This window comes from Onychostoma macrolepis, chromosome 01 (genome assembly GCF_012432095.1).
Source record: "Onychostoma macrolepis isolate SWU-2019 chromosome 01, ASM1243209v1, whole genome shotgun sequence".
Classification (NCBI taxonomy): Eukaryota; Metazoa; Chordata; class Actinopteri; order Cypriniformes; family Cyprinidae; genus Onychostoma; species Onychostoma macrolepis.
This window is the reverse complement of record NC_081155.1, coordinates 41521776-41544317: the sequence shown is the minus strand read 5'-3', so window position 1 is coordinate 41544317 and position 22542 is coordinate 41521776. Positions and strand designations below refer to the sequence as shown.

General features: G+C 35.3%; 2 protein-coding genes across 3 annotated transcripts in view; one reads left to right on the top strand and one right to left on the bottom strand.

Annotated features, from left to right (window-relative positions):
* The first annotated feature begins 607 nt into the window (after positions 1 to 607).
* Positions 608 to 8484, top strand: LOC131530340 (carboxypeptidase O-like). The gene is made up of 9 exons (XM_058760579.1): positions 608 to 663; positions 945 to 1005; positions 1081 to 1182; positions 1515 to 1619; positions 4597 to 4713; positions 4827 to 4920; positions 5651 to 5853; positions 5958 to 6042; positions 8219 to 8484. The coding sequence occupies exons 1-9, from the start codon at positions 608 to 610 to the stop codon at positions 8482 to 8484; spliced, it is 1089 nt and encodes a 362-aa protein (XP_058616562.1).
* Positions 8485 to 19373: 10889 nt separating this feature from the next.
* nrp2a (neuropilin 2a) overlaps positions 19374 to 22542 on the bottom strand; it is a 74113-nt gene continuing 70944 nt past the window's right edge. For both annotated transcript variants that reach the window (XM_058775020.1, XM_058775026.1), the window contains one exon: positions 19374 to 21624. In XM_058775020.1, the coding sequence (XP_058631003.1) occupies positions 21320 to 21624 (305 nt within the window). In that variant the 3' untranslated portion in view covers positions 19374 to 21319. The remainder of the gene's footprint in view (positions 21625 to 22542) is intronic.

Sequence of the window (22542 nt, the reverse complement as noted above, 5' to 3'; positions counted from 1 at the left end):
TAATGGAAAGTCAAATTGGTAATACTATAATAATTAAAAAAGTCATAAATGCAACACTCATGACCCTTCGACCACTGGACTGCTTCTGTCTGGATGTAAATCATAAAAAAAAGACAATCTTCAATGCTAATTAATATTGCCCAGCCCAAGAGAAATACACATTACTGCTGATAAGTGATTACTGCATATTGTCTATGCTGATGATGTTAAATATCTCAGATATCATTACTGATGACGTGAGCTGATGGCTTGTGGTTATAGTGCACCGTCTGAACTTTTCACACACAACAAAACTACTGAAATATCTAAGCATCAGCTAAAGTAACTGAGCCGATTGCACAGTAAAGGTTAATCAATGGATATTTTAATATTTATTGTCACCATGCCCTGATTACAGGAGGATTCACTTTATAACAGCTCAATGTGTTAGACCAGATTTATGATAACTTGGATGCTAAATAAATGTCTTTGGTTTATATATTAACACAGTTATCAGTTGAGGTGGTTTCTCTGTATCTCAATCAGATGAGAGTTGCTTTAAAAGTCACTGTCAGGCTGTACTAGGTTCATACTGTCAGGTTCAACAAGCCTGGATAACAAACAAACCATGAAGGGCTCAGTAATATCTGTTTTGGTGGTCTTTGCTCTGGTGGCCCAGGACAGGTAAGATTTCGGGGTTATGAAATTGTCTTAATGGTCTCTAGAGGTTGAATTAAGTCAGAACAAAGCATTAATTTTAGTTTGGAAAGTTGAGATAATTCTAGCTTTGCATTAATGGAAAAAGATAGAAAAACTGTTTTTATTAAATAGTATATCTGACATTGGGAAATAGATGCCCTTTGAATACAAATAGACTTGGATGCATAAGATCAGTGTCTTTTCAAGTATAACATCTGAGAGATTTTTGCTCGTTTGATTCAGTAAAGTGTTTTAATTTATTACAGATTGGCTGGTGGACTGGAACACAGATCATATGACTACACAAAGTACCACACCATGGATGAGGTGAGGTTATCCTGTACTAGCAATTCATAATGATTGATTGATTCGTTTATTGACCTGGTAAATCTCTCTAAACAGATTTCAGCCTGGATGAATCAGATGGAAAGGGAAAACCCAGACGTTGTGTCCAGCATGATATATGGACAAACTTATGAGAACAGGAACATTACATTACTAAAGGTACTACCTGTTTAGTGCAATTCTTGTTATCATCATAAACATCTTCCCACCAAGGGGATTTCAAGTCTCAAGTTAGCTTCAACTTAAATTATAGTTCTATAACTTAAAATCTCTCATAACTTGAAAATGATGTTGAAATTGGTTAAATAATTTGATCATGTAAAGTAAAGGAATAACATGTTGCCATGACTTACTCATCATTTCACTTTTTTACAATAAAACTGCAACTCAATTTAGATTACATTTGCATCCCCTACTAAAAAAGTACTTGAAATTATGCCATGATATTACCATAATACTTTCTTGTTTGTTTGTTTGCATCTGATATGCAGATCGGCTTCAACAGCACCACACCCAAGAAAGCCATTTGGATGGACTGTGGGATTCATGCCAGGGAATGGATCGCTCCAGCTTTCTGCCAGCATTTTGTTAAAGAGGTGAGGCTTTACTACATTGAAATTAATATGAAGTATTTAATCATGATGATATACACCTGAAGTGTTATTCCCAGAAATATCACATCCATTTTATTACATGACAGGCCATTGTTTATAATGTACTGCATCTGTCTGTAAATGCAATGCCACTCTTGAGTTGTTTTTTGCTGTGTTATGGTTGTCAGGATTAGGGACCTGTTTTGTCTTTGTTTTCTTCCCAATGTGCTCCTTGACCTAGTTTTCCCTCGTGTGTGTCATGCCCATATTTGGTTATCTTCTTGTTCCTGCTCCTGCTCATAGGGTGTTCATTGATTTCAGGTGTTCCTCGTTAATTCCCTCGTTTAGTTCTATACTTAAGCTATGTTCAGTTTAATTTCCAGCATCTGGTGGTGTATGTCTTCTCGTCTCCGTGTTGTGTTCCTGCCTTTGAAGCTCTTCAGCCAAGTGATTGACAAAAGGGTTAATTTCTCGAGGCTTCATTTGCTCACAATACCACCTGGTGGCCAAAGAGTGTAAAACAAGCAGATACATTACAGATGACCTGATGTGATCTGTGATGCACTGTATTTTGCGCCAGTTGAGAATTAGTCAGTCAGTCATATTTATTTATAAAGCACATTTAAAAACAGCAGCTGTTGGCCAAAGTGCTGTACAAAATTAAAACATATACCAAAATACAAAAGTAAACAAATCACAGCAACAGATAGTACACTACAGTTATGCCACTGTGCTTACTTGAGACCATATGCAACAGTAAATAAGTACGTTTTAAGAAGAGACTTAAAATCAGCATATGTTGGAGCAGATCTTATATATAATGGCAAATTGTTCCAAATCTGTGGAGCAGCCACTGAAAAGGCACGGTCACCTTTCAATTTCAGGCGTGTCCTTGGAACAGTCAACTAAAGACTACTGGTTGATCGAAGTTCCCTGGAAGCATTACAGTGAAACAGAAGATCGGAGATATATGACGGAGCCAGTCCATGCAAACCCTTATATACAAACAGCAATGTTTTAAAATGGATACGATATTTTACTGGGAGCCAGTGAAGAGAGATCAGCACTGGTGAAATATGTTCCCTCTTCCTTGTTCCAGTTAACAATATAGCGGCAGCATTTTGAACAAGTTGAAGACGTGACAATAGGGACTGTGAAACACCCAAGTACAATCCATTACAATAATCTAATCTGGATGAGATAAAAGCATGTATTACAGACTCCATGTCTCTTAATGTTAAGAATGACTTCATCTTTGCAATATTCTTTAGCTGATAAAAACAACTTCTAACCACAGCATTGATCTGTTTATCAAAAGTAAAAGCAGAGTCAAAAGTAACGCCTAAGTTTCTGACATGTGAATGAAGATTATCAGATAGAGGCCCCATTATACTGGCCACAACCTCTGTAGAAGCAGGGGAGCCAAAGAGTAGGACCTCAGTCTTAGTCTCATTTAACTGGAGGTAGTTGGCAGACATCCACTGTTTAACATCTCTCAGACAATCAAATAAACACTGTAGACTGGAGACATCCTTTGGGTGCAAGGGAACATAACACTGAGTATCATCTGCATAACAGTGGTATGAGACATTGTGCTTCCTAAATATAGCATACAAAGGAAGCATGTACAAAGAAAATAGAACAGGACCCAAAATTGAGCCCTGTGGAACCCCATACAAAACTGGTGCACAAGATGAAGAAGATTTGCCAGTCTCTACCGAGAAGGTTCGATCCTTTAAATAGGATACAAATCAACTTAAAACACAACCTTGAATCCCGATTTGATGTAAGCGATGTAAAAGAATGCCATGATCGAGAGTGTCGAATGCCACGCTGAGATCCAGCAAAATTAAAACAGCACAATTGCCAGAATTGACGATCAACAACAAGTAATTTAATAATTTTAGCAATGCAGATTCTGTACTGTGTTGAGGTCTAAAACCAGACTGATATTTATCAAAATTACCATTTTCCTGTAGGAAACAGGAAAGCTGATTAAACACAACCTTCTCCAAAACTTTTGATAAAAACGGTAATTTAGAGATGGGACGGTAATTATTAAAAACTGTTGGATCAAGATTTGTTTTTGAGTAGCGGCTGCACAATGGCATGCTTAAAATAAGATGGGACTTTTCCACTGATTAAACTGTTATTAATTATTGACAGTAAACTAGGACTAATAGCGTCAAGTGTCTCTAATAAGAGACAAGGAGGGACGACATCCAAAGAACAAAAGGTGGGCTTCATTTTATGAATAATTTGCACCAAGTAACTATGAGACACTGGAGTAAATTCAGATAAATATGTAGAAATTGATGTGGACTGAGGAAAATCCAGAGAGGAAGGAACAATACATGATCTTATAACATCAAGTCTTTTCAGTAAAAAACGTAAAGTTTTCACAGGCTATAGGAGACGGATCTGGATATAAATTAGATATCGGATTTAACACACTATTAATGGTATTAAATAATATTTTTGGACTATGAGCAAAACTGGCGAGGGGTGAGCTGGTGAGACATGGTGCACTCTAGAGAGGCCTGGATGAGGAGACTTTAAATACTCTTTTATTTCCTCCACTTCGTCTCGTCATCCAGCCCCAACTGAAAGCAAGCACCAAGTGCAGAGTTGTACCAACTCACCCATTTGGACAGCTCAAGGAATTCCTCCACATAACTCTCCAATGTCCGACCACTCTGCCGTAGACTCCATAGCCTGTCCTCAGCCACTGTCATCTTTCGGTCCGGTGTTTAGTTTAGTTTAGTTTCCAGCGTCCGGTGTTATATGTCTTCTCGTCTCCGCGTTGTGCTCCTATTGTAGCTTGTTGACCCTGAGATTCATTATGGATATGATAATAATTTGATAATAATGTTTTTGTACAGGTGTTTATATGTTTCTCCAAATATAAATTGTATTATTTAATCTGAATTAAATTAATTTAATTTAAAAATGAATTGAATTGTTTGTAATGCTGGAAAAGATCCTGGGCTCCTACAAAACAGACTCGAAAGTGAACAAGATGTTTAAAAACCTGGACTTCTACATCACCCCAGTGCTGAACATGGACGGATATATTTATTCCTGGAGGGATAACACAGTGAGTTTCTTTTTTAAGCATCTTTTAAAGCATTCCACGTAACATACATTTGATAAAGGTAAAATATCTGCACATTTTAAATGTTTAGCAAATATATGTGATATGTTTTAAAGACTCGACTATGGAGGAAGTCCAGATCACCAGGCACTGGAAACTGCACATGTTTTGGCACTGATCCTAACAGCAACTTCTATGCTAACTGGGGGAGTAAGTAGCATTTTTCTTTTCATTAGAGATCAATATCAGTTTCTCAATTTAAGCACATTCATGGGCTAAATGTAAAGTATGTGTAAAAGTTACGCTTTGTTATAGAGTTCGTAAAGGCTTACAGTACAGTTTTCAAAGGTGTATACAATTTTGTGCAATGCCATATAAATGAATCAAAAACAGAAAAGTTGAATAGTTGAATAGTTGTAACATAGCTGTATTACATAAATAAATAAACAAACAAATAAATAATCCTGTAACCCAGATGTATTACATTACTGACATTTCCACCTTTAATATACTACTAAACCATTATAGATGCAATTTTACATTTGCAAATTATATCAAATATCAGCTATATATATATATATATATATATATATATATATATATATATATATATATATATATATATATATATATATATATAAAAGGGTTATAAAAATGAAGTAACAGATGACTTAACAGCACTCAGTGTACTATATTAATCTCAATTTTCCTACAATCCCACCCTCTACCGGTCATAAATTGCAGGTGTGTTTAAGCTGGCAGAGATCAACCTAATGTTGTAGTAGTAAACAAATAAAAAGCTGCAAGGATAACCCCGACAAAACTCATTCACATTTGCTGTGCTTCTGCAGAGTCGAGCATGATATAGCAATTATCAAGTAGCAAATTATCAAAGGAGCTAATAAAACGATCATCGAGTCCATTTGTTTTTGTTCACTAGTGGTGGGGAACTCCAGGAACTGCTGTTCAGATTTATATAACGGACCGACTGCTCTGTCAGAGCCAGAGACCAAAGCCGTCACTGACTTTTTGGGAGCACATCAAAACCAACTGCTCTGTTATCTCACCGTCCACTCGTTCGGTCAGCTGATCCTCGTCCCCTATGGACACCCCAACATCTCAGCACCCAATTACGATGAACTGGTAAGAAGAAGAGCAAATTCTTTGGGATAAGTTAAGATTGGAAGCTTTCAAGTATACTGTAAGATTTTTTAATGAAATATGTACATCTGTGAATGTGTTTTCAGATGGAAGTAGGTCTTGCTGCAGCTAAAGCCATCACAGCAGTGCATGGGAAGAGCTACAAAGTGGGCACTCCACCTGATGTACTGTGTGAGTACTTTAAACCAATGTGCACTCGCATGACCTGAAGACAATCAGGTCTAGAAAAAAGGCCTAAGAGTGGACTGCCATTTTTAAATCACACAAATAGCCAAATTGTAAACTGATAATTTTAAATCACTCCGCTCATGGAATACATTATTATGCTGATATATATATATACAGGTGCATCTAAAAAAAATTGAATATTGTGAAAAAGTTATTCTGAAAGGTTTTTTTGTATTGTAACTTATTTCAAAAAGTGAAACTTTCATATATTCTAGATTCATTACATATAAAGTAAAACATTTCAAAAGTTTTTTTGTTTTAATTTTGATGATTAGAGCTTACAGCTCATGAAAGTCAAAAATCCAGTATCTCAAAATATTATAATATTTACATTTGAGCTTCATTAAATGACCATCCCTACAGTATAAATTCCGGGTATCTCTTGTTCTTTGAAACCACAATAAGGAAGACTGCTGGTTTGGCAATGGTCCAGAAGACAATCATTGACACCCTCCACAAAGAGGTAAGTCACAGAAGGTCATTACTGAAAGGTGTGGCTGTTCACAGAGTGCTGTATCAACGCATATTAAATGCAAAGTTGATTGGAAGGGAAAAAAAATGGTAGGAAAAGGTGCACAAGCAACAGGGATGACCGCAAGCTTGAGAATACTGTCAAGCAAAGCCCCTTCAAACACTTGGGAGAGCTTCACAAGGAGTGGACTGAAGCTGGAGTCAGTGCATCAAGAGTCACCACGCTCAGACATCTTCAGGAAAAGGGCTACCAAGCCACTACTGAAAGAGAAACAACATCAGAAGCATCTTACCTGGGCTACGGAGAAAAATAACTGGACTCTTGCTCAGTGGTCCAAAGTCCTCTTTTCAGATAAAAGTACATTTTGCATTTCATTTAGAAATAAAGGTCTGGAGTCTGGAGGAAGACTGGAGAGGCACAGAATCCAAGCTGCTTGAAGTCCAGTGTGAAGTTTCCGAAGTCAGTGATGATTTGGGGTGCCAGATGTCTGCTGGTGTTGGTCCATTGTGTTTTATCAAGTCCAAAGTCAATGCAGCCGTCTACCAGGAGATTTTGGAGCACTTTATGCTTCCATCTGCTGGCAAGCTTTATGGAGATGCTGACCAAGTATTGAGTGCAGAAATGAACATACTTTAAAGAACTGTAACTTTTCTGTTTTGTAAATCCTTTTTTTGATTGATCTTAGGAAATATTCTAATATTTTGAGATACTGGATTTTTGACTTTCATGAGCTGTAAGCTTTAATCATCAAAATTAAAGCAAAAAACTTTTGAAATGTTTTACTTTTCATGTAATGAATCTAGAATATATATTGAAGTTTCATTTTTTGAAATAAGTTACAAAAAAATAACTTTTTCATGATATTCAAATTTTTTGAGATGCACCTGAGTGTGTATATACCTAAGTCATGATTTATCCTCTTGAGTCAAAGAGTAATTGCTGACATTGAACATACCGTGAGCGACTTCACACATGTTTAACAGCCGGAATCATTTGAGAAAGGAATGTTCTCAAGTTGGCTTTTGCTTTAGTTTTCTTCCACCTCTAAACTTGTCACTGCATTTTCTTCACCTCTGTAAAACTACTAATCCATGAAAAATCCAAAATCCTTTTCTTCAGCTATAACTGATATTCTAAAATACTATCTTGCCATTTTTCCTCAACCTGTCAAAAACACAGTCAGTACAGTTCCATATCAGTTATCATCAATTTTAGACATATTTTAATTTATAGATATCTATCAGTATTGAATATCTATCTAAGGCTCAATTAAAGTTAATTATTAAAAACTTTAACCTTTAGCAAATCTCAAAAGTAATGTCCACTTTTCATACTGTACGTAATGCCGAAATTCAGTTGAAACATTTTAAATGATCATTTTAGTTTTGTATTTTTATTTATTTGATCAGTTTTTAAATTAGTATCGGACATTATTTTAAGTAGCAATGCATTTCTAAAATTATGAAGTCTAAAACCTCTTTTAAAAAATTAGGACAGCCCTAATGTTATATAATATTCAGTTTACTTAGTATAATTACAACAAAGCCCAACATTCAGATCTTTAGCAACTCCAGGTGTTTCTGTATGAAATCATGCATTTTTTAATCAAATGAATGACAGTTAATCACTTTGAAACATTCTTCACAGATGCAAACTCTGGCTCTTCACGTGATTTCGCGAGGCTCATAGGGATCCCATACTCCTTTACGTTTGAGTTACGAGATGAAGGGAAGTACGGCTTCATTCTACCCGAGGATCAAATCCAGCCCGCATGTGAAGAAGCTTACCAGGGTGCAATGTCCATCATAAACTATGTCCATGATAAGAATTTCAAAAGTGCAGCTATTACAGTCACAGCCACACTGTGGACAACACTGACCGCCTTATGGATCTCAAGCGCTAATGTGTTTTAGACCACTATATCAAAACAGAGCATGTGATTTTATATTCAAACATGCTTGTTTTCTTTAATGCTCAAACAAGAACTGTGTAACAAAAACCACCTGGTTTGATATTTTACTGTCTAATGCAATAAAATTCAGACATATGTAAGTGTGAATTATGTCTCCGTTTAAAAATAAACTGATTTTAGAAACAACTTGTAACCAACTTGTCTTCCAAAAACAAGAAACATCAGGAAAAGATGGGGAAAATGATAAGCAGTTTATTATTTTTATTATTTGAATATATTTATTAATATAATTTAATAAACAAACAACTAAATTAAAAACCATTTTTAATTGTTAATTATTATTAATTGATTAATTTTAATAAAATTAAATGTGATAAAAACCATAGATATTATTATGGTTTATTAAATTAATAAACAAAACAACGAATAAACAGAAAATTAAATAGAATTTATTATTAATGGTTACTTATTATAAATTTCATGAAATATTATATTAGTGAGAATGATTTTCTGTGATTTGTAATTTCTCTGCATTGATTGCAGAGCTCCATTTGGCCAGCTGATGGCAGTATATACACAGATATCATTGAAGATGTTTGCAAGCCTGTATAAACTGCTGTCAACATCAGCAACCACAGATAAGATAAAACAATAATGGTATAATAAGTAAAGAAAAAGGGCCACAGATCACTGCTCGTGGGAAAGATCAGGCGACTCTTCCTCCACCGCACAGAAGGTAAACATATCAGAGAAATGAAGGATAAGATCTCCCTCGTGTCAGGCTTCTCCTACTGTACGCACTAAAACCTGTTCTAGACTCACTGATGCCCTCCTCTATGTATCACTGACTGACTGGATGACAAAGAAAACCAAGATATGCCCTGTTTGTCATATTAACAATTCCCAGAGAAATCAAGATGGTAGATATTGAGTATATACCTCTCTTCATTTCAACCAAGGGACTGAAACAAAGGTCAACACTTTTTATGTTTTATTTATTTATTTCCATTCTAGCTATCACTGGAATGAAATACTAGTGCACAGTGTACTGAATACTGTACAGTACATATACTGCCCATATGTGACACAGTATGCAGTTTGTAGTATGCTATTTTTTTGTTGTCACATTTTGCGAGAGTTTTTCCGTTATCATTTTGCATATAAATAGTTCAAATCCAATTTAGTGAAAAACATGCATAATGTGCAAAGCATATGCTACATACAAACTTAGTATGGTTAGTATAGTAGTATGCCATTCCAAACAAATATATTAATTACTGTATGCTGTAAAGGAAAAAACAAAACAAAAAAAAAAGAATGTAAATTGGGTTTAAAAGTAAAGTTGCAGTGGTTTGTGAGACTGTGATAGAAATAAGATAAAATTAAACAGTAAGAAATTATTTACATTATATTGTTATATCAAAAGTCTAAAATTAAAACAAATATATTAAAATATTATAAACATTAAAATGAATAAAGATTTAACAAATATATTTAAAATACTCATATTTAAAAATATCAAAATTTTAAAGACAAAAATCAATAATAAAATGATAAATTATTAAAACATTTTTATAGTATATTTATAATATATAAATGTAGAAAGTAAAGAATAACAATTATTATTATTACACAAATTATTATATGTATTAAACATTAAAAATGTATCACTTTTTTTGATTTGTCAGTTATTGGCCATGACATTAACATACACAATTACCAAGTTAAGTCTGTCATAACTTAAATATATTGGGTTTCTTCTGCGTGTATGTGTATATATATGTGCATGTGTGCGTATGTGTATGCATATATATAGTAGAAACTTAATTTCCTTTAAAGCTGCTTTGCAACGATTGTATCGTAAAAAGCGCTATACAAATAAACTTGAATTTAATTGAATTTAATTAAAATAATTATCATCTTATCGGCTTCAGACATAATTTTAATATTGGTGCATCTCTAAAATTATAAAGTCTAGGACAGGTGCTTTATAGTCCACTGATAGCCTATATAAATGAAAAAAAAAAAAACTAGCATAGTCCTAATACTGTATATAATAAATGTAAATATTAAGAAATTGTTAAATTTTAAAATACAAAAAAAAAATTAAAAAAAATAAATCCACTAAAATGAACAAAAGAATAAAAAATATTTAAAATGTATTTAATATAACAAGATTAAAAATATTAAAGAAAAAATGTAAAAAGTCAATAAAATCAAAACACTGAATGCTTAAAATATATTTACAAATATATATAAAATACAAAAAAAATTATGATAATCATTGTATGTATTAAACAAAAATATAACTTAACTAGTTGCAGTCTCAAGAGATTCTTCAAGTAAATCATTTATATCGTAGAGTTTCAGCGGACAAAAAAGACTGGGATCTCATGAAGAAGACTTTCAACCTTTACCCGCAACTATTGAACCGTGGTACCACTATACCCTCATGAACTCGAACTCCCAAAACAAGTCATGCCATTGGTCCATCATGAGAAAACAGTCCCTCTCAGAGACCTCTCAATCTCCATTCCTGCTCTATGGTGGCCCCATATGAGAAAGACAATATCTGTTTGGAGCAGCAATGCTGGTGAATAATGTGCATGTGCGTTACAGTACCAACAACGGCCATCCATCATAGCCGTGTGCTGTGACATGAAGGTAATATGATCGCCTACTGGGCTCCAGCCAGACCTGTGAAGAGGACGTCTGGAGTGGTGAAAATAGAAGTCAGACTTGACGTCTGGAGATAGACGCACAGCTGGGCTGGAGTTGTTTTACTTCACTGATCGTTCGAGGGCTGTAGAAAGCATTGGTTTGTTTTTGATTACGGCTGCTGTGTTTATTTGCCGTCGGTCGGGTTTGTGCCATACGTAAATGTGCAACATTAAGACATATTCATTAGTCAACGTCAAAACATTCAGTACACGCCATTTGTCATGACGCATCTACTGATCATAAGAATGTGATTTTTGGATTCTCTGTAACTAAACCTCTTTATTACCTCATATGAGACCATCCTCTTCAAATCACCCCCTGAGGAACATATTATTGCTCAGAAGTTGCTCTTTTATATCTCAGGAGACTTAATGGAGATGCTAAGTCATGTTTTTACGGTATGGTCTCAGATGTCACCCACATTGTTTTTTTTTTTTTTGTTTTTTTGAAAGACACAAATGAGAAAATCACGGACATACAGCAAAAGTACATATAGAAATTTACAATTATAATTATTTACAATACTGTTCAAAAGTTTGGGGTCAGTATGATTTTTAAATGTTTTTGAAAGAAGCCTCATGCTCACAAACACTGCATTTTTTTAATTTGTTTTTTTAATTGAAAATACAGTAAAAACAGTAATATTGTGAAATATTAATACAATTTAAAATAACTGTTTTCTATTGCAATGTATTGTAAAATGTAATGTATTCCTGTGATGCAAACCTGAATTTTCAGCATCCCCAGTCACACGATCCTTCAGAAATCATTCTAATATGCTGATTTTCTGCTCAAGAAACAAACATTTTTTTTTATTATATTAGTAGCAATGTTGAAAACAGTTGAGCTGCTTAATATTTTTGTGTAAACCATGATTTTTTTTTCAGAATTCTTTGATAAATATAAAATTCATTTGAATTTAAAATCTTGTGCAACAGTGTAAAGTCTTTATTTAGTGCATACTTGCTGAATAAAAGTATCAATTTCTTTCAAAATAAAATCTTACTGACCTCAAACTTTTGGATGGTAGTGAATATTAACTTTATAAAATTAATGAGGATAGCATTAAATATTCTCAGATATTTTCATGAGAATGTTGGAGATAATACTAAAATGACTTTTTATTTCCAACTTCAGTGTCTATTGTTTATTTATTTATTTATTTTCATGCAAAATTAGAAAAACCTGATGTCTTCATTTGCAATTTAATCTCATTGCTGTCTAGGAGAAACAAGTGAGGGTTTTTATCCATTGTGACTTCTGCTTTTGTCTTTGTTGCTCCTTCCACCTCTCAGCAGTACGTTACAATATATATTTATTAAATTTAATTTTCCTTTTCAAATATCTTCCCTCGTTGATGCATGCGTTTTGTTTTTCCAGTCGATGTATTGAACAACAAGTGCAAACACGTTTTGATGTTGGACTTCTAGGTCTTGCACAAAACCTTTATGAAATGCTAATGTGGCATATCATACAGTATATGATGCCTTATTATTGCAGTGCAACACTTCGGCGCTGCCCACGTGCCATACACTCATCACCTCGACTAATGGGACTGTGACAGCCCTGCCGCCCACCTCTGTTTCCATGACAACTGCCACCAAGACTGCTTTAACCAGATCTGAGGCGTGTTTCTGCCACCCTGAAACATTCTGCTTTCTGTCATGTTCTCCCAAAGATACTTTTGGCTCGCCACTTTGTCAGATGATGGGGTCTATGATCAGCCACCCGCTCATTCGGTTTGATTTCGCAAGATCCTTGTTAGCAGCTGATATAATGGCGGCGGCTCACGTCTAGGGCAGACTTTAGGAAGCCATGTGCCCACCCAGAGGAAAGACAAAATACAAATTAGATCTTTATGATATTACAACTATTTCTCCAATAAGACTATAGGAAAGCAAATGGAGATTGTCAGTGAAAGTCAAATCCAACTTGAGCCTGTTGCTTTCTAAATACATCTTATTGTGAATAATTAATTGGCCCATGTTATTCAAAAAAAAAAAAAAAACAGTGAAAAAAGAAAGAAAAGTACAAGAATTTTTTTAAAATATTATGGAAATGAATTGGGTTGCCTGCATTATATTATATATTGTGCTTCTCAGATGAAAGTAATTGTCTGTTCTTTATTTGAGCTTATTTTTAAAATGAAAGTCTAAATATAAAAACAAATTTAATTTTAAAATAATATAGGCCTATTACTAATAAAACAAATATTCATATTATATATACATAACATAAATATTAAATAGTAATATAACTAAAATATATTTTAATACATTTAAAGAATTACATACATTTAATACACGTCAGCTAAAACTCAATAAGTGACTGAAGATTTTATATATGTCTCCAATTTAATATCAAATCAATATTAGATAGATTTAGATATATGAATATGCAACCTCTGGGCACTAAAATCTTCCTCTGTATATTTCAGTATATTAATTATACTGTATATTGCTTTGTGTAATATAGCATCACAGATATATGAGTAGGAGAGCAAGAAGATGTTTATTATCCCATTTTGTTCAGCAGATGTTGGTTTGAGTCCCCGTGGGATCCAACATATGACACATGACAACGCCTTTCCCCAAATAAAGAGCGGATATTGAGAATATTTGTGTAGCGGACTGTGCTGTTTATTGTTGGAGATGGCTGTTGTGTGTATTCCTGGCTCAGGTTGTGTGTGTGTGGGTTGTGCAGAAAGGAACTGCATATGTGTGGTTTGCTTATCTTCTGAAAGATAAGGTTTTTAGGAAGACCAGAGTTTTAATTTTACCACATTGGTGAATATGAAAACTTCTCTTCCACTGCATATTTTATTATTACTTGCTTTTGTCCTGTGAAGCATGACAGATTTTCTGACTATTTCCCTCTTTTTGTTGTTGTTCATTTGCAGATTTCCCTCATTCAATAGATATCTTGTGTCTTTATCTATCTTGTTTTGCTGTGGAAAGATTTTTTTGTTACTTAACAAAAGCCTTTATCTTGATTCATAGGCAGCAGGCAGAATCTGAAAATTCAAATCTCCCTGAGCTCATCCGGAGATTTCCATCTCACAACTTCCCACACTTCAATACACTATCTGCAGAGCCCGCAGTTTTCACTACCTGCATTTTCATTCAGTTCACAGGATGATGGATCTCCATGAAGGCAACTTTCTTTACTTTACAAACATACACTGCCAGTCAAAAGCTTCTTTACTAACACTATTTCCCACATTTTAGAGTTATAGTCAAGTCAATAGTTAAATTTAATGTTTAACAAATCCAAAACAGCATTATGAACTGTTTTAATTTTTTAAATGAATTAATATTTACAATAAATAAATAAATAAATAAAGTGGACATCTTAAATCCTCTGTTAATTATAAATAATAATAATAATAATAACAATAATATCAATGTACAAAGAAATCTGTCTGGCAAAGACGATAATTTCAACAGTAATAGTCTATTAATACTTCAGACTTTATTTATATATATATATATATATATATATATATTAGGGCTGTCAAAGTTAACGCGTTAATAACCTCTCTTTCTCTCTCTCTTTCTGCATCTGCTCAGTTTCTGTTCAGTGTGCGGCGTAGAGGAGCAGTGCTTTCAGTTAAACACAGAAGTTATGTTGCTTCTCTAATTTTACATGCAAGTATAGCCGAAATCACAGCACAGCTATTGTCATTATCTTATGTGTATTTGATTTCATCAGACGATGGCTCGACTATCAGGATTTTTGTGCAGATTAACATCTTAGAAGGGAGAGCTTTTTATGTAGTCTTAATGGGTCGCGTTTCAATCACTATTTCATATTAAGTTGTCTGACAACAGAAACAGTCAAATATATAAATGAGAACGGTTTTATTGAGAAATTAGCTGCATCAAAATACAGTATGTGGGCACAGAGAGGGAAACAAATGTAATAATAAATAATATATGTACATTTTGTATGTTCAGAAGAAGAGCTGCCCTGTCGTGCAAAAATGCAAAAAGGTTTGTGTAAGTATTGCTCAGTGCAAAGGAAGAGAAGTAATGGGAACCTGGTACTTCTTTTTTTCATGTGTCTAATAGACATGAACAAGTTCTTTGAAAAACATCTATGACCTTTGAAACATGTCTAGTCGTCATGCCCTATGTTGACTATGGTTTCAATAATAATAAAAATACATTTGCATAAAGCATCCCTATGTTGATTAGAGTATTAAAAACTTGAAAAGTATTAATTTAAGGTACATTTAGAACAAATAAAAATGTGCGATTAAGTTGCGATTAATCACGAGTTAACTCATGACAATCATGTGATTAATCGCGATTAAATATTTTAATGGATGACAGCCCTACTATATATATATATATATATATATATATATATATATATAGTGTGATACAAATACGGAGTGATACGGATACGGAGTGATACAAGAACAGGACATATCGGGCATGAAAGTAACAATTCATGCAAAATGAATATCTGTCATCATTTACTCACCTGCATGAATCAAATCCGTATGGCCACCAAGATATTTAGCAAAATCCAGGTCCTTCTTCTGTACAACATAATGACGAGAGGCTGACAATCTCCAAAATGAATAAAAAAAATAAATAAAAATAAATAAAAATAGCACCATAAAAGTAGCCCGTGTTATCCGTGTGTGTTTTGGAATCATAAGTTAGGTTGTTTTCCTTTTTTTCTGTTGATGTTGTTAATTGGTGGTTGATGCGAATATTCTGCCCTCTGCTGGATTGTAGCGTCTACTAAGTGTACATCAAGTTACTGCCTGCTGGTAGATGGTGTAAAAACACCATATTTTTCCATAAAAAAAAAATTTTAATAAAAAATAAGGAAAAAGTTGATACATTTTATTTATTTATTTATTCATAGACATATATTTTGGATGACTAAAAAAGTAAATATAAATATTATTTCCACAGCTGAATGAGAGCTAATAAATGTGTTTGAGTGACATTAATTGTGGTCTGGTGAAGGTGAATCGACGTTCAAACAGGTGTGCAGAACTCATGAGTCTCCTGAGTGCCTTGAGTCTTACTTATTTCAATCCACACATCATTCAGAGCTGTAACACCAGCACGACTCACATAAACACTACATTTTCATGTAATTCTTTTCACGTCTGTTCCAATATATTACTTTATTTAAAGAGTCTGCAGAGCAACTAAAATCAGAAATGTATGGGAACTGACATAGTAAAGCACAGTATGATTAGTTACTTTTAACTACTGCACATTACTGTCCATTCCATTTACAGCCATGATTAAAATGCTTTGCCAGAGGAACAGAGCAGGCAGAACGATGTTCTTAATAAAACACTTTTATAAATGCATTGTCCTGTTCTTATTTTCATTTCAGAAAAGTTGAATATCACATACATATTATTGCTAAAAGGAACACTCCACACTTCCTCTCCCAAGATTTTTTTCTTTCCACAATAAACTGTTGATAAAAACAGTTTTGACCTCATTTGTTTCCATTGACTACCTGATTTTCTACTTCAGTTCTTCTGTTTATTTACTTCCAGAGCTGATTTCCTGTGCGGCTAATAATGAAGATGCAGGAGAGCGGGAGGTCTGAAGCAGTGACTGCTGCTGTCACCAGCTCCAGTGGAAGCACAGATCCCCGCTTCCCCCTCAAATGACCCAGATACGAGCCTTCAACTGCTGGCTGAGGGGAGAGGAGTATGGAGGAGGGCTGCTGCTCTGAGAGGACGTCCCACAATCTGCTGAGTGAGCCAAAGGCCCGAACAGAGCTTGAGATAGGGAAAGGTATGGATGTGGGAAATGAATCTGTACTATTTGACAGACAATATCAACTTTCATCTGATAAATAAAGATGCTGAATTACATTCGTGTCTTATCCCCTAATCAGGTAGTTTGTGTTCTTAGATCAACATATTTTTGTTCTGTTCCAAAACCCAGAGCTGTCTTTTTTTCCTTCTGCCTACATAGACAGCATCCTAACTGTACCAGAACCTTAACTGATTTGGAACATTCTAAATGTTGCAAGAATTAAAAATGCAACAGAACCGATAAAATATTTCAGTACAGGTGACATAAAAGAAGCAATGCCAAACACATAATAATAATATATACACATATAAATAATACAATTATGAATAAAAATAATAATCAGATATATGCATGGCACATACTGTATAATATATGTAGTTATAATTATTTATATGTATTTATAATTGCAATTTAGTATTTATCTATAATTGTTTTTGCAGGATTAGCAGATCATGTTTAATTTGGCAAAATCATAAGCTTTTTCCACCCAGTGCTTCCACCGAGAGTTACTGAGGGTCACTGAGATCAATTTTCTTAAAAAAAAAACAACAAAAAAAACATTTTTTTAAATATTTTCTCTGACCTCCAGTACTTGGAAATAATTCCATCAGTTGGATGTACAAGGACAGAGCAGAGGAAGTTATGCTGGCATGAATAGTACCAGCAGAACATGTTGTGTTGTTATTGACACTCAATGGCACAATATGCTGTTTTTAAAGATAGAAACCATGAACTCTTGATCTTAAATGTGTCTGTATCTGTTCTGATATGAAACCAACCAGACCGAGGAGGTCGTATAGTGACCTTGCTGAAAAACAGCATCTGCTAAAATCGTTAAAGCAAATGAATAATCTGCAACATGAAAGCCCTCCCTCAACAGAGTCATTCAAACGCACCAAACCCTTTACATCAGAAACTGACATTAGACTCAATAACCATCAGGGAATGGAGGAGTACAGTTGCGTGTCTCTAGTTCTCCATCATTCGTCAAGTTCTCTGAAGATGAATTAGCTGTGCACACTTTGCATTTCTTAGTGCGGCCCCTTCAAAAGCTGATCACCTATAAGCTTCAAGCGTGCAAGGCTGAGCTTTGATGGAAAGTCCGGCTTACTGAGAAAGAGGGAAAGCTCTCTGATCTTCACTAGCAAGGCCCCAGTGGAGAATTAGATTTCAATCTGACAGGGAGGGAAAACAACATTTACGAAACAAAAGTTTAGAATAATTTGGGTGGAAAAGCAGAGCCCGACGGCCGGGCTCCTCGGAGCAATTTCCTAGTTCTCCATCACTCAGTCCAGCTTGCCGATCAAAGCCACACATCCAGATGCCTTGTGTTGAGTTAAAAGACAGAACATCATTAATCAAGAATCAGCCAATAGAACATTTAGAAATATTTGGAAATCATGTTATTCCAGTCAACAAAACCACTGATGTATTTCTTCAAATTGGCTTTTAGGCACTCTACATTAGAAATGACTGATGTGCTAGTCTGAATTTTGATCTTGAGAGCAATATGAAGCATGAGAATAGTAAATGATATTTCTCTAGATCTACATCATGGTATTTGAAGTTTACAGTCCGTGTCCAGAGTCTGATGATGTCCATATGGGCGACCCTTTTTTCTTGGAAGCTTCTATGTCCTACCTATGTGTCAGTCTATTTAATATATTAATTTAGTGTATTTAATTATATGAGAATTATAAACAATTTTTTAAAGGACTACACCAACATAGATTACCTCAAATTAACAGACATGTAGCAAAAGCCACACAATTCCAATTCCAACACTATTCTTGGGATCTTGAGCGAAGCTGATTTGATTGACCTTACTAGACTGTATTTCACTTCCCATCATTAGTCAGTGAAACAGCCAAAGTGGTAAAGGCAAAGGCAGGCACACAAGAAGCAGAGAGGAAGCTGAGGTAGAGAAATAGTTAAATGGATACAACTGGGTGGTTGTATGAGGTGGAGGGATGAAGGGAACTTTAGGGGGTGGAACAGTAAGGCACTTCAAAGCTTTGATGTTGTGAGCCCCTAAATGAAGGCGACTGAAGGTCCGTGCTAATGGGAGCCCATGGGGAGATGAGAGAAACTGTAGCAGACATAGCTGGAAAGAGAAAGCGAGAGCAAGTTTGTATGTGTTTTATGACCGAATGTGTTGATATTTAATAGAGTCAAAGGTTCTATCGATGGACTCCTTTTGTTGTCAGTGGAGGTTATGTGCTGGTCTGGTATTTGTAATATCAGTTGCATGTGTGTGAGCATGTTGAGCAATGAGTATTCTACTCATTTATCAATCCCATAAGCCCTTGCTCTTGTAACCTCAAAACTCAAGACCCATCGTAAAAAACATCAAACATCAACCATATCAACCCAATATGTTAACAATCCTTTATTAAATAATAACAATAATCATCATCATAAAAAGCACATTTTCTGTACAAAGTGTCCAAAGAGAGACTGGAATTCTACCCAGTGCTATGATTCTCAAGTATTTTGAGTGTTTAAGACAGACGAACGCTCCAAAGCAGTCTTTTTCAGGTCCAGAGCCGAGGCTGGAACAGAGTAGCTCCAAGGCACTTGCAAAAGTCCAGGGGTCCAGTAGCAAGAGTCTTCAAGAAGTACGTGTATGGATCAAGCAGGGTTCAGTAGAAACATCTAGGCTCACCTATCAGTGCCTCAAAACTCCATATCAAAGATCCCAGACTCTCATTATGTGTCTTATTCTGCAGAGGTGTAGTGTGCTTTGGGTGCATTTATTTCCACCAACTCCAACAATGCGTTTTTGAGCATGTACGAGGGTAAGAAATCCCATCTGAGCAAGTAGGTAAAGATTTACGGCATCTGTCTTCCACCTTTTTCTAGTCTTTGAAAACCGCAGGGGAGCAGATTTACAACCAAACCTGCCTCCTGTTAACATAAAGCCTAAGCATGGAAACATAAAACTGAGTAAAAGAGAGAAAAATATAAATTGGGAATGAAACAGAGGAAAGAACTGCTGTATGATGTACATTTGAAAGCACTGGTGTTCCTCAAGCCTCCGTGTTAGGTCCTACATTGTTTGCGCACAACCTAAAAGAACAACAACTGTAATTTTTTTTTTTTTTTTAAGGTGAATTAATGTTGGTCACCACTGACAGGTTTTTTAACACTCATCTTAGGCATCTTAAAAAGGATTTCAAGAAAATATATTAAATATTTCCATATACACTTTTTAACTTCAAATCAATCCAAATATTTTACCTCTTACAGAACCTTTAAACATTAATTTTGAGGTCTAAAAATATTTGTTTGACCCAAGAGCCAAGATATACTGCATGGATAGATTTTAGTCTATTTTTTATTTTTTTAAATACAAGCAGTGGACCTGAACCTCTCTGAATCAATAACGGTAGCATTCTTTAATGCCCAGAGTAAAAATAAAAGAAATTGTTTTTCAAACCCATGCTTCAGTATCTGTCAGCCTTTCAATCCCTATTTCACATTATTTAATGCCTGTTTGCTAGCTCAAAGCTCACACATTAGCTTGTCAGTCTGTGTCTCCCAGTTACAGCAATCCATAGGTTGCACTGACAAAATCTTCAGTCGTTTCAAACAAGTGTGGTGCCTTTTTTTTTTTCAAAACACAATCCACAAAACACACTGCCGAAAACTAAATCTAAAAACCCTCGATCTGTCTTACTTTTCCATTTCCAAACTGTCAGACTGACAAGAGAAACAAAATGGTTGGCTGAAAGCAATGGGTTGTAAACACACAATAATAATGACATATAATCACCCTGGGCTACTGAACTTCTCTGCGAGGAAAAACAATAAAGCAACATTAAACCCATCAAAGCCTTTAAAAACAATGCACCACATCCTAGGCCACAAAATGTACTTTTGGGAATGATGGTGGGCAGACGTTTGTGGCTCTAAAGTCCAGCCACAGATCTCCCATTTTAAAAACTAGACCTCTTAGAAATCTAAACTGATATACTCTCATCTTTTTGAAATAGGAGAACATTGATATGTATCGACATTTATTTTGAGGCTGAGCCCTGGAAAGGGTTTCAATCCTTGTGGCACCAAACTCTCCACTTTTGATCCAGTAATCCAGTGAAAGACGAGGAAGTCCTTGGCAGCAGCGTTAGAGCTGAATAAGCACAACTGCTCGGAAAATAAGCTCCAGGAGAAGTTCAGTCTAGGAGCTCTCCAGCTGAGATGGACATGCATTCCAGGAATACTAAGAGATGAGGCTCGTCTCTTCAAAGAGTAAAATCGGGTTACTTTGGGGTCATTTTAGGATACTTGATATCTCCCCATCTGTTCTCCTCAAGCCTCGGAGCAGCAGCGCTGTTGGTTAAGCTTTACTTTGTGCTTAATCCCATCATACAGCTCGAAGTTGTAGTTCTCCAAAGTGGTGGACGAGCGTGACGTCAAGCCGCCGTACGAGCAGGTGCAGTAAAGAAGGAGGCCAGCGCAAACGGCACCTAGAAGAACGCCCAGAGAGCTCATGACGATGATGGTCAGGAGAATGGGGTCCAGAGAATACAGCCAAGCGTTGTCCTTATCGACCACACGTGTCACCGGAGGCTCTGATGGCGTTTCGACTGTGCTCCACTCTGGAAACTGGAAACCTACACCAACAAAGAGGAAGGGAGAGCACATAAAGAGGACGTTCTTGATCACATAAACATTTGTTTTTGGACTTAATACAATGGTAATATCAATGGTAGTCTTTGAAGGAGTATGACCTCCCCCCCCTAAAATATTGATGATATTAGATCGGTGGTTCTCAAACATGCCCTGGAGTACCCCCAGCCCTGCACATTATGTATGTCTCCCTCATCTATCACACCTGATTCAACTCATCAGCTCATTAGTGGAGACTGCAAGACCTGAAGTGGGTGTGTCAGATATAGGGACCCATACAAAATGTGCAGTGCTGGGGGTACTTCATGGAGAGATTTGAAAACCACTGTAGTAGATGGTAGCCTTCCAAAAAAAGTGCGGTGGCAGTACCATGGTACAGTGAAGCATCAGACGGTACTATTTTATACCATGATACTGAAATTCAGCTACCATGGTTTTAAATGGTAAACCATGCTACTTTTCAATAAAACCACAGTACTAACATGGCAAATATTAAGTGAATACGTACACAGAATTTGTGGTACTAACATGGTATTCTTTGAGGTATTTTTAGAGTTTTAGAAGGATACCATTGTACTAACATGTCCAAAAATCACAGGATTACCAAGTCCAAAAAAACATTTTTGTAAGTGAAAAAGTACCTTGGTACTACCATGGTTTTGGTGTTAAGGCCATGGTATTCTGTAAAAGAATGTCATCTCCCACAAAATATATAGTGATTGTATCAGATGGTATAGTTACAAAAAGTACTGTGTTGATATGGTACAGTGATAGCATCATATAGTAATACCATGGTAATTTGAGATATGCCATGCTATTGAAATTCATGTACCACATTTTGTATGCTACACCATGGTGCTTTCAAGAATACCACAGTATGGCACATGTTCAAGACACAATGG

Coding starts and splice junctions, on each gene's coding strand:
- LOC131530340 (XM_058760579.1), top strand. CDS start 608: ATGAAGGGCTCAGTAATATCTGTTTTGGTGGTCTTTGCTCTGGTGGCC. Junction 5,854..5,957: donor CACCCAATTACGATGAACTG/GTAAGAAGAAGA, acceptor ATGTGTTTTCAG/ATGGAAGTAGGTCTTGCTGC. Junction 6,043..8,218: donor CACTCCACCTGATGTACTGT/GTGAGTACTTTA, acceptor CATTCTTCACAG/ATGCAAACTCTGGCTCTTCA.